Source organism: Salmo salar, chromosome ssa14 (genome assembly GCF_905237065.1).
Source record: "Salmo salar chromosome ssa14, Ssal_v3.1, whole genome shotgun sequence".
Lineage (NCBI taxonomy): Eukaryota > Metazoa > Chordata > Actinopteri > Salmoniformes > Salmonidae > Salmo > Salmo salar.
Genome location: NC_059455.1, coordinates 26,955,252 through 26,967,899, shown reverse-complemented (window position 1 = coordinate 26,967,899; position 12,648 = coordinate 26,955,252). Strand labels below are relative to the sequence as shown.

The window sequence follows — 12,648 nt, the reverse complement described above, 5'->3', positions numbered from 1 at the left end:
GTGTTCCAGTTCCCGCCAATATCCAGAAACTTCGCACAGCCATTGAAGAGGAGTGGGACAACGTTCAACAATAAACAGCCTGATCAACTCTATGTAAGACGTGTGGTGCTGCATGAGGCAAATGGTGATCACACCAGATACTGACTGGTTTTCTGATCCACACCCCTACCTTTTTTTAACGCATCTGTGACCAATAGATGCATATCTGTATTCCCAGTCATGTGAAATCCATTGATTTGGGCCTAATTTATTTATTTCAATTGACTGATTTCCTTATATTAACTGTAACTCAGTAAAATTGTGGAAATTGTTGCATGTCGCGTTGATATTTTTGCTCAGTCTAGATAGACAAGTATTTTGCAGTATGTTTTGCCCCATTCCATGAGTGTGCTTCAGGCTACACTAAAGAAACTCGTTGACATGTTTACCTGTGTAGCTTTCTGAGGGTTGGAGGAGCCGTACCTTTTAGCTGCAGTGGCGGAGCAAAGTTTTTTTTAAAGCCTTGCAATAACCATTCTGGAAAAACAAACACTTTGCAAGTGATTCACACGCAGCCTTTGGAGACACGTGCGCTTTGTTTTTCGGAAATCACTGGCGTCGAAGGCTCGAGCGCCAAAGACCAGTATGGACTTAGAATGAATGCTACTGAATGAGCAGTTTGTGAAACGTGGACTACAAAGTTAAGAATATGTTTTATTTACTCTAACATAATAACTAGGCCTACTACACGTTTGATTAACATCACTAAATGATACCACACTGAAGAGGAAATTCGAGGGAACGACTGATTCTGCTTAGTTTGGCGCGACAATTGATTCTGGTTAGTTTGCCTCGTTCACACTTTTCTACTCGCGCTGTGTGTTTTCATTTTCGAGTGGCCATGTTGAGATGAACGTAGTTTATGAACGAAACAGCTGTATAGCTCTGCATATATCTCTGTTTTTCAGGTAGCCTACCAACCGAGAGACCATGAACTCCTCAGCCGGTGCAAGCAACTACCGAAGGGGCTCCACCAAGGGAGAGAAGGTAGGCAATGCTATAAAACCTTTGCGTAAAATGAGTGCGTGAAATTCATCCACCTCAAAGGTCTTCTCCTTTTCGTATACAAAAGGTACAGAGTAGCCTTACCAGGTGCCACTGTTTTGTATTTGATTAAAACAAACCATCTATTTAGACAGCACGGAGCAGTGTTCATATCAATTATATGTGCCCAATTCATTTTATTTGTGCTGAATAGTCTACTTTCCACACTATGTGCGCCCAAGAAAGATTCGCTGTTGCTGCTGTAAATTAAAATCCGGTTTTCGCCCCATTGGGCGCAGTACTAGGCAACACCGTGGCAGTCTGGCAGCTCGACCACACCGAAAAACATGATTCGAGACAAGGAGACCCGTGTTAGTCTGTTCAGGTGTTGTTTTCATTCACAGTTTTTCAATTCAACAATTTAACATCGGTCCGATCAGACCGATGCCCGCGCAGCCGTGCCCATTATGGTTGTTTTGTTTTATTTTATTGTGCCAGAAAGTGGTGACTGCAACCCCCAAAACCAGTAGCGAGTCTTGTGTTGTATTCCAGCGCTAAAGAGATGCCAACTGGAACAAAGCGTGCACAACCAAGTCCATTAGTGGTTGATTGACAGTCCTTTGATATCAAGTGAATTCCATTATGCTACCCAGGGGATGCCATTGTACTTGTTAGACTTTCCCTGCTGAACTTCAAAAACGCTGTGTTTTCAGCAGGGGTACAACTTAGGTTTTAGAATTGGGAGGAACATAATTATTATTTTTATACAGTTGGATAAACAGTCAACCCGACTGCTCAGTGGCGTCCCCATGGTCATAAAGCACACCGTGGCCTCGTTTTTGTATCACATTCCAATGATACAGCTGGGGGGGACTTAAAAATGCAATTTCAGAATGTGGGGGGATGACATGTCCCGTCCCCAGTGAAAGTTGCACCCCTGGTTTTCAGCATTGAGCCCAGGGAATAAATGCCCCAAGTTTTCCTCGGTTATTTAATATAGCTAATACATAAAATAACCAGGTTAATCGCTCTTAGTTTAAAGGACGTCACGCTGCTTGCTTAGACAGATCAACATTCACTGGGAGGAGGGGTTGTCCAAAATGGGGGAGTCAAACTTTCTTTTGCTTTGGGGATGGTTGTGTTATTTTTATTGGGCACAGGGGAGGGTAGTGCGGTTTTTCCCTGGTTTACATTCACACTTCTGCTCACATTTTCCCTATAAACAATGTCTTGACATACTTTTGATATTACCTTAATAAAGTTTAGAAACGTTTGTGAAGGTATGGTGTGGGTATTCTACTGCAGGCCTATGATATGAGGGTTGTGCACCCGGTGCTCCAACTAACTCTGACAGTTTAACTTGAAGTTAGGAAGACTGTTTCGGGCCTACCAGAGTTACTCCTATAAGGTAGCAATATACTGCTTATCATTATGCAAAATATTCTGATAGAAAATTTACGAATTAGCCTCCTGTACATCTATTTCTCTCTCTCTCTAGGGTTAGACATATGTTCCCTTCCTTTATATAGGCGGAAATATATTTTGAGATATATATATATATATATATCTCAATCATACAGTGGACACCTAAGCCTTTGCATGCAATGCCCTGATACATTTAGTGCTTAAATCTCTGACAGCTGAACCGTGAGGTGGACAATTATTATTTTAGGAAAGTAGCCTAAAAAAGATAGGCTATAAAGTTTTGCATATGCTACACATCGAAACACAAGGGATTGTGTTTTTGTAATTTTTTTGCTTTTAAGGACACGTAAATGTGACTCATTTGGCCAACATCCATTGTTTATTGATGGGACAGGCTGGCCAAGGTCGGATCTGAATGCATATGGATGTCCCTAAAATTTCTCGAATGTCCGGTAAATTAAAATCTTCCCTGTCATGTTGTTCGGTGCCACATTTTCCTGAAGGAAACTCTGAAATGGCATATTGTTTTTATGAAGATTTTAGAATATTCACATGAAAATCTGTCGCTAATTGGATGGAAACCTAGCTATAGACAGCCTAAAGACTCTGTCAAGTGTGTTAGTCCAGTGTCACTTTGATTATGCCTGCACATCATGGTTCACCAGCAGCCCCAAACATCTAAACAATAAGCTACCAGCCAAACAAGCTTGTAAGAATTGTACTTAAACTCCCTCCTCATACTCATCTGTAGGTTAAACATTTTTTTGTGTCTATGTAATTGTATTTATGGAGAAAATAGGGGACCAAAATGGAAATAAGTCCCCGACTTTATTGTGAATATATTTATTTTTTTAACTGACAAATAAAATCAATCAATCCAAACTGTGCAGCGGCCAATTCATGAACGGAAAGAGTAATTGGTTACAAAACACTAAAAAGTTTGACATTCTGAGATTGTCAAGCCAAGCCTTCGATACTGTGTAAGCCAGCCTACAAGGCAGGGAGGGATGTATTTTCTGTTTGTTGAGATTGACATAGTCTATTTATTGTGGTGTTGAAAATGCAAACCACGGTAGTGCCTGAGGTCGGCATGCTTTTTTAAAATTGGTTGTGTGGTGCAGTGGCACAGAAACCTGTTGGTGGGAAATTAATTGCATATATTTTATACAATTATAAATATGGCATCAAAATGTTGAAAATCTGATTTCCCCTTAGTTGATCATTGTCTGCAGCCGACCGATTGTGGTGTAATGAAACAGGCAGAGAGACTGAGCTCGTCTGTGGTGGTCGGCAAACCCTCAACCTTCTGGACCGTAGCAGCGCGTGGCATCAACTGTGCCACAAAAGCATGCTGAAGTCGAAATCCATGTTTTATAAACACAGGGTTGCGACAGTTATTTTTGGTTGAAAACATTATTTTGAGTTAATTCGATTAGGAGGGAGGATATTACATTTATTTTACAGTACAAGGAGAAGGTCATGTGAAAATATTTGTAATGTTGGGAAGGGGAGTGTGTTCTTTTTATGACACCTTGAGTTGTACCAGCCAGTACATTTCGATCTGTCCCTTAGCGAGTGCAGCATCCCCCTAGCTCGGCTCATACCAAGGCTTGAACCCAAACTCTGCCTCACAAACACACGTGACCGCCCTCCTAAAGTGTCTTACCCACTCGCGCCAACATGGCACATTTTAGAAACACTTAAGCTAATCTCACTGAACAGCTGACTGGTAGCTGTCCAAGGTTCTGGTTTGTAATTGCTGGATCATGAGGTGACTGAACTGCCTAGTGTTGGGATAGTTAACCCAAATTATCACTAAATGACATCTTGATTTCCTTACCCTGTAAGCAATCTATGGACAACATAAGACAGAAATCCATGCTCTGCTTTTGTTTACTTGGTCTCCAAATGCTAACTTTTTTTTCAAAATCCCTAATATTATATCCCCAATATCCAAATCATCATAAAGTATTCAGCTACGCAATACATTTTAGACACTTTAGGATGATTTGAACATGAAGTTTATGTGGGAAAATATATCTGTATCTATGAGAAACATACAAATGTTGCCATTTAATCCCCACTTAAAACGATTTGAAGGGGTAATATCGGTTTCCATAATACATGTATCATTGGTCCTTGTGTTTTGTGGCATGGCATCGCTTGTGCAGATCTGTACTGCACCTGAACTGTCGACTTCCATCTCTGGTTGTTTTGATTTCTTTCTCCTTTGTGTGTACTTGTTCACTTCCCTTCGTGGATTTGAAAGGAAATTCCCTCTAGCCCATTCCTACACCAATCCAATGCAGTAGTGAACAAGTGCATAATATGGATCAATTAAGGTCATTTTCTGAAGATATCCCCAGAGGACCATACAGTCTGTCCTCTTGCCGAAAACAGAGGTGAAAGCTTTGCTTTGTTTCACAAGAGATACTGCTCTTGTCCACATTATTTGGGAAACTGTTGGGCAGTTCATTTCCTGGGAGAATTATCAGTAAAACACATTCATTGAGTTTGGAGTACATCATTTTGATTTATCTCATAGTCTGGACAAACTGTTCAAAATGAAATATTCAACCTACAATATGTTACTTTGTATGCTTTACTTCCGCGATGCATACAAAGGCCTCCCCCGCCCTCCCTTCGGCATATCTGACAACGACGCCATCTTGCTCCTACCGTTTTCTAGGTAGAAACTCAAACAGGATGTACCAGTGACTAGAACCATTCAACGCTGGTCTGACCAATTGGAATCCACACTTCAAGATTGTTTTGATCACGTGGACTGAGATATGTTCCGGTTAGCTTCAGAGAACAACATCAATCTATACGTTGACTCGGTGAGTGAGTTTATAAGGAAGTGCATTGGAGATGTTGTACCCACTGTGACTATTAAAAACTACCCTAACCAGAAACCGTGGATGGGTGGCGGCATTCGCACAAAACTAAAAGTGCGAACCACCGCATTCTTCCATGGAAAGAGGTCTGGGAATATGGCTGAATATAAACAGTGTAGTAATTCCTTCCGCAAGGCAATTAAACAAGCGAAATGCCGGTACAGGGACAAAGTGGAGTCGCAATTCAATGGCTCAGACACAAGACGTATGTGGCAGGGTCTACAGGAAATCACGGGACTACAAAAAGAACCAGCCACATCACGGACACCGACGTCACGCTTCCAGACAAACTAAAGACCATCTTTGCCCGCTTTGAGGATAATACAGTGCCACCGTCGCGGCCCGCTAACAAGGACTGCACCCCCCCTCCCATTCTCCGTGGCCGACGTGAGTAAAACATTTAAATGTGTTAACCCTCGCAAGGCTACTGGCCCAGACGGCATCCCTAGCCGCATCCTCAGAGCATGCGCAGACTAGCTGGGTGGTGTGTTTACGGACATATTCAATCGCTACCTATCCCAGTCTGCTGTCCCTACATGCTTCAAGATGGCCACCATTGTTCCTGTACCCAAGAAAGCAACGATAACTGAACTAAATGACTACCGCCCTGTAGCACTCACTTATGTCATCATGAAGTGCTTTGAGAGACTAGTCAAGGATCATATCACCTCCACCTTACCGGCCATCCTAGACCCACTTCAGTTTGCATACAGGTCCACAGACAATGCAATCGCCATCGCACCGGACAATGCCCTATCCCATCTTGACAAGAGGAATACCTTTGTAAGAATGCTGTTCATTGACTACAGCTCAGCATTCAACACCATAGTACCCTCCAAGCTCATCATCAAGCTGGAGGCCCTGGGTCTCAAACCCGCCCTGTGCAATTGGGTACTGGACTTTCTGACAGGCCGCCCCCCAGGTGGTGAAAGTAAGAAATAACATCTTCGCTGACCCTCAACACTGGGGTCCCACAAGAGTGCATGCTCAGCCCCCTCCTGTATTCCCTATTCACCCACGACTGCGTGGCCATGCACTCCTCCAATTCAATCATCAAGTTTGCAGACGACACAACAGTATTGGGCTTGATTACCAACAATGATGAGACCGCCTACAGGGAGGAGGTGAGGACACTCGGCGTGTGGTGTTAGGAAAACAACCTCTCAACGTCAACAAAACAAAGATTATCGTAGACTTCAGGAAACAGTAGAGGAAGCACCCCCCTATCCACATCGACGGGACAGGAGTGGAGTAGGTGGAACGTTTTTAAGTTCTTCGGCGTACACATCACAGACAAACTAAAATGGTCCACCCACACAGACAGTGTGGTGAAGAAGGCGCAACATCGCCTCTTCAACCTCAGGAGACTGAAGAAATTTGGCTTGTCACTCAAAACCCTGACAAATTTTTACAGATGCGCAATCGAGAGCATCCTGTCGGGCTGTATCACCGCCTGGAACGGCAACTGCACCGCCATCAGCAGCAAGGCTCTCCAGAGGCCTGTTCACACCGCTACTACCCAGAAGGTGAGGTCATTACAGATGCATCAAAGCTGGGACCGAGAGACTGAAAAACAGCTTCTATCTCAATGCCATCATTCTGCTAAACAGCAATCACTAACTCAGAGAGGCTGCTGCCTACACTGAGACCAAAGTCACTGGCCACTTTAATAAATGGATCACTAGTCACTTTAAATAATGCCACTTTAATAATGTTTACATATCTTACATTACTCATATCATATGTGTATATACTGTATTTTATACCATCTATGCCGCTCGGCCATCGCTCATCCATATATTTATATGTACATATTCTCATTCACCCCTTTAGATTTGTGTGTATTAAGTAGTTGTTGGGGAATTGTTAGATATTACTGCACTGCCAGTACTAGAAGCATAAGCATTTCGCTACACTCACATTAACATCTGCTAACCATGTGTATGTGACCAATAAAATTTGATTTGACTACCTCTAGAGGGCATAACAATCTGGACCCTCTCTTTCTAAAATTATCTGCCGCAATTGTTGCAACCCCTATTACTAGCCTGTTCAACCTCTCTTTCGTATTGTCTGAGATCCCCAAAGATTAGAAAGCTGCCGTGGTCATCCCCCTCTTCAAAGGGTTAGACACTCTAGACCCAAACTGTTACAGACCTATATCTATCCTACCCTGCCTTTTCTAAGGTCTTTAAAGCCAAGTTAACAAACAGATCACTGACCATTTCGAATCCCACCGTACCTTCTCCGCTACGCAATCTGGTTTCCGAGCTGGTCATAGGTGCACCTTAGCCACGCTCAAGGTCCTAAACGATATCATAACCGCTATCGATAAAAGACAATACTGTGCAGCTGTATTCATCGACCTGGCCAAGGCATTCAACTCTGTCAATCACCACATTCTTATTGACAGACTCAACAGCCTTGGTTTCACAAATGACTGCCTCGCCTGGTTCACCAACTACTTCTCAGACAGAGTTCAGTGTGTCAAATCGGAGGGCCTGTTGTCTGGACCTCTGGCAGTCTCTATGGGGATGCCACAGGGTTCAATTCTTGGGCCGACTCTTTTCTCTGTATGCATCAATGATGTCGCTCTTGCTGCTGGGGATTCTCTGATCCACCTCTACGCAGACGACACCATTCTGTATACTTCTGGCCCTTCTTTGGACACTGTGTTAACTAACCTCCGGACGAGCTTCAATGCCATACAAATCAAATCAAATGTATTTATATAGCCCTTCTTACATCAGCTGATATCACAAAGTGCTGTACAGAAACCCAGCCTAAAACCCCAAACAGCAAGCAATGCAGGTGTAGAAGCACGGTGGCTTGGAAAAACTCCCTAGAAAGGCCAAAACCTAGGAAGAAACCTAGAGAGGAACCAGGCTCTTCTGGCTGTGCCGGGTGGAGATTATAACAGCACATGTTCTAGATGTACAAATGTCCATAAATGACCAGCATTGTCACAACTCTCCTTCCGTGGCCTCCAACTGCTCTTAAATGCAAGTAAACCTAAATGCATGCTCTTCAAACGATCGCTGCCCACACCTGCCCGCCCGTCAAGCATCACTACTCTGGACGGTTCTGAATTTTAGAATATGCGGACAATTACAAATACCTAGGTGTCTGGTTAGACTGTAAACTCTCCTTCCAGACTCACATTAAGCATCTTCAATCCAAAAATAAATCTAGAATTGGCTTCCTATTTCACAACAAAGCATCCTTCACTCATGCTGCCAAACATACCCTCGTAAAACTGACTATGCTACCGATCCTTGACTTTGGCGATGTCATTTACAAAATAGCCTCCAACACTCTACTCAGCAAATTGGATGTATTCTATCACAGTGCCATCCGTTTTGTCACCAAAGCCCCATATACTACCCACCACTGTGACCTGTATGCTCTCGTTTGCTGGCCCTCGCTTCATATTCGTTGCCAAACCCACTGGCTCCAGGTCATCTATAAGTCTTTGCTAGGTAAAGCCCCGTCTTATCTCGGCTCACTGGTCACCAAAGCAGCACCCACCCGTAGCACGCGCTCCAGCAGGTATATTTCACTGGTCACCCCCGAAGCCTATTCCTTCTTTGGCCGCCTTTCCTTCCAGTTCTCTGCTGCCAATGACTGGAACGAATTGCAAAAATCACTGAAGCTGGAGACTCATTTCTCCCTCACTAACTTTAAGCATCAGGTGTCATAGCAGCTCACAGATCACTGCACCTGTACATAGCCCATCTGTAAATAGCCCATCCAACTACCTCATCCCCATATTGTTATTATTATTGTTTTGTACCCCAGTATCTCTGCTTGCACATTCATCTTCTGCACATCTATCACTCCAGTGTTTAATTGCTAAATTGTAATTACTTCGTGACTACGGCCTATTTATTGCCTTACCTCCCTAATCTTACCTCATTTGCACACACTGTATATCGATTTTATTTTTATTTTTTTATTTTTTTTATTCTATTGTGTTATTGACTATGTTTGTTTATTCCATGTGTAAGTCTGTGTTGTTGTTTGTGTCGCACTGCTTTGCTTTATCTTGGCCAGGTCGCAGTTGTAAATGAGAACTTGTTCTCAACTGGCCTACCTGGTTAAATAAAGGTGAAATAAATCCAAAATAAATCAAAATCAAAATTACCTCCCAACAAATGTCTTCAGATTATGTTTTGACGGTTTTATGACAGAAACATACAGTACATGCATGCAGCCAGGTTAGGAAGATCACTATGCATGCAGCCTTGTCAGTTCAACTAATGGAAGAAGTATTACTGTGAAAAGTAGGATTACTTCCACTGCTATCAATATGTTGGTCATTACTTTGGTTTGGCACATTTGTGTTGTGATTGCTCAACCACTAATGGTGATACACTGGCAATAATGCTAGTATTCTTTCTGTTCTGTGGTGTCTTCATTCATGAGTTCAATTAATTCACTAATGCATCAATATCACAACCAACGTAATGAGTCAAAGTGACTCATTGATGACAATTATCATTTAAATGTTGTAGCACCAATGGCATGGCATAGGTTCCAATAATGCTAGTGAGATTGCCCTCTGCTGGAGGGATATGGTACTGACCTGTGTTAACTGTCACTAACCCTTTCTGGTTGTTGGCAGGTGTTTTCACTACATGCTTATTGTTATCTTTTTCATTTTTAGCCTTTATACAATGTGAGAACGTAGTCTAATCTGTTCATTGAGAGGCACCGGTAGATTACATCTATTTAGTAACTTGTTTTTCTGTAGGATGGCAAACATGATACACAGAGTAGCACATTTTTTAGTTTAGAGAAACGTAACTCTTTCTTAACTTTATAAAGACACACCCAGTGTATTGTTCTACATAGTCACAGATAGAAGTTAGGATAAATAATTCTAGCATAATCTCAAGACTAATTTGGATAGAAAATAATTTATTAAGTGTGGTTGTGGGTATCCAAGACAGTCTGTCTCCTCTGAGAATAGTCTTTGTAATTTCGGAGTTAATGCTGATTTCTCTTCAATAAGGTTCATTAAGTCCCTGCTGTTATAAGCCAGCTGTGAGAGCTCACTTTTACCATGCTTTTTTTTTACCAGCTTTACTAATGACAGTCAAAGTAAAATGGAGTTTATGCATTGATTTGTAGAGGTGAAAAAAGGTCATTGGATGGCCTTGTATCTAGTGACATAAAGACAAGCTTCTGTTGGTTGGTCCTCTCTCGCGTTCTTCCTCTCTGTCTCCACCCCACCCCTCTCTCTCTCTCTCCCCTCTTTGATGTGAGTCATTGCAGCCATGACAGTGACTGAGATTACAACACAGGTATATAAATCATATGGATTGTAAAGTGAAGAGGAACTATCTGAAGTAAATCGGTCTCTGTCCTATGAGACTGGTACAAAAAAGCAAGGTCATTTGTCAGTACTGCTATTTTATTAATTTTACTCATTTTCCTACCCTTCTTCCTCAGCCAATCACCTATTAAAGTTGGATGGATCCATTGATGAATAGTCATTTAGTGTGTGTACTTACTTTATGACCCAAGCAAATTGTTCATGGAAAATTGCTCCTTGTATTTCAGTATGACATTTGACATTGACTGTTGACATTTTACAAACGCTTGCAAAATCTGAAGTTGCATCAGGATTTTTGAACTTCCATTACGATTGTTAATGGAAGGCTCTTGGCGTTACCTGTTGGAACTGTAGCTCTTCTCTGACCTTTATTCAGGGAGCACAATGCTCATGTTAATTGTGGCACTTTTTAAGTGTTTCTTAACTCCCAGAGCACACTCTCAGGTCCCCTTGTTTTTATGTCAGACAAACTGAGTTTTCTTCTGTACTTTGTCTTTCAATTGGCCCATGCCTCAAACTGGCAGTAACTCTCACACAAAGGACCTGCTGAATCGTCAGCATTTGTTATATTAATGCCTGATTGGCCCCTCTCTTAACAGGCCTACCTCATCAAATGAATCTCAGATACGTCGCTTTTTGAGGGAATTTACATCTGCTGGAAAGGTTAGACGGCATCATTTAAGTCTATTCAGGCACAGGCTGCCTCGATAGAATAACTGAAATTAATTTGCCCCTTTGCCAATGGAGCAGGGAATATTTCATAGCCTCCCTCAGTGTGGATCCCTGTCAGATATATACTCTAGTTTTAGCTCTTCCTCCGGTGTTGCTTGCTCTGTCTGACATGTTGGAGGCAAGTAGTTGGCTCTGGACTGGGTTTAAACTTTGATTTGCATTGCCAGAGTGCTGCTGTCTGAAAGTAGCAGGGAGCGAGGCAGGAGCTTTAAAACTTTGTTGTATTATTCTGGTAGAAAACGTTGTATAAGTCTCAGTGTAATATTCAGGATTATAGAGATCTGTGTTAAATTATATACAATTGTGTAATTGCTCAAGTGCGTAAACAGTATGTAATGTAAGTAATTCAAGCACATTGACTAGGTCATAAATAAATGTACCAAATTATGGCACATCCCTTTCCAAACAGATGATAGTTAGTTTCACCCGCAAGGCCCTTTTATGCCAAAGTTTTAGTTAACCTTTCTCACAGCTTTTTGACTGTTGTTTGGTGTAAATGAGAGATTCCATTGTGATTTTTATGAGTGCAATTTGGAGCCACAGACTCACTCACATTCATTTGTATGCAGACAGAATATGTGGTCCTCTGAGAGTTAGCTGGTAAAAAGCCTTTGAAATAGGTTTCTGTATTCATCAACTGAACTTGAATGACTTTGAACAGCCAGACTGAAAACATCTTACTGCTTACCCACAGCTAAGTAATAGCCCATATAAACTGTGTACAACACACACACACACACACACACACACACACACACACACACACACACACACAATGTTGCACATTTTCATATCAGGAGCCAATAGAGCATTGTTCAAAATAATGAATTCACACGAGAGCATTGTGGTCTCCTTAAAAATATTCCAAAGAGGACCACAACATTCAATGTCTGTCATTTAGAAGTGCTGCACTGAGGATTGGCGGCGCTACATTGATGGCTTCCTCTCTAGCCATGGACCATATTTATGAAAGCTGTCCAGGTTTTGTGGTCTGGGCCAGTGGGGCCACCCTAAAGTGCTTAATGCAGTTCCCATTCCCACATCCTGGTCATAATCACCTCTTCTCTGGCCCATAGGGAACCTCTTGTCTTATGACATTCACACTGTTGCCTGTAAAAGAACATGTCATAGTGATCCTGCTTGATTTGTAACAAACAATGTTGTTGTCAATATTTTTATTATCATGATCTTGACATGTGCTGTACATCTAAGACAATAAGTCATTTGCAGTAT

The 12,648-nt window shown here is 42.0% G+C and overlaps 1 protein-coding gene across 1 annotated transcript in view; it reads left to right on the top strand.

Annotated features, from left to right (window-relative positions):
* The first annotated feature begins 431 nt into the window (after positions 1-431).
* The window catches only part of LOC106569194 (dipeptidyl aminopeptidase-like protein 6), a 172,908-nt gene continuing 160,691 nt past the window's right edge, over positions 432-12,648 (top strand). The window contains exons 1-2 of the mRNA XM_014140303.2: positions 432-820; positions 948-1,026. Of these exons, the coding sequence (XP_013995778.2) occupies positions 970-1,026 (57 nt within the window). The 5' untranslated portion in view covers positions 432-820; positions 948-969. The remainder of the gene's footprint in view (positions 821-947; positions 1,027-12,648) is intronic.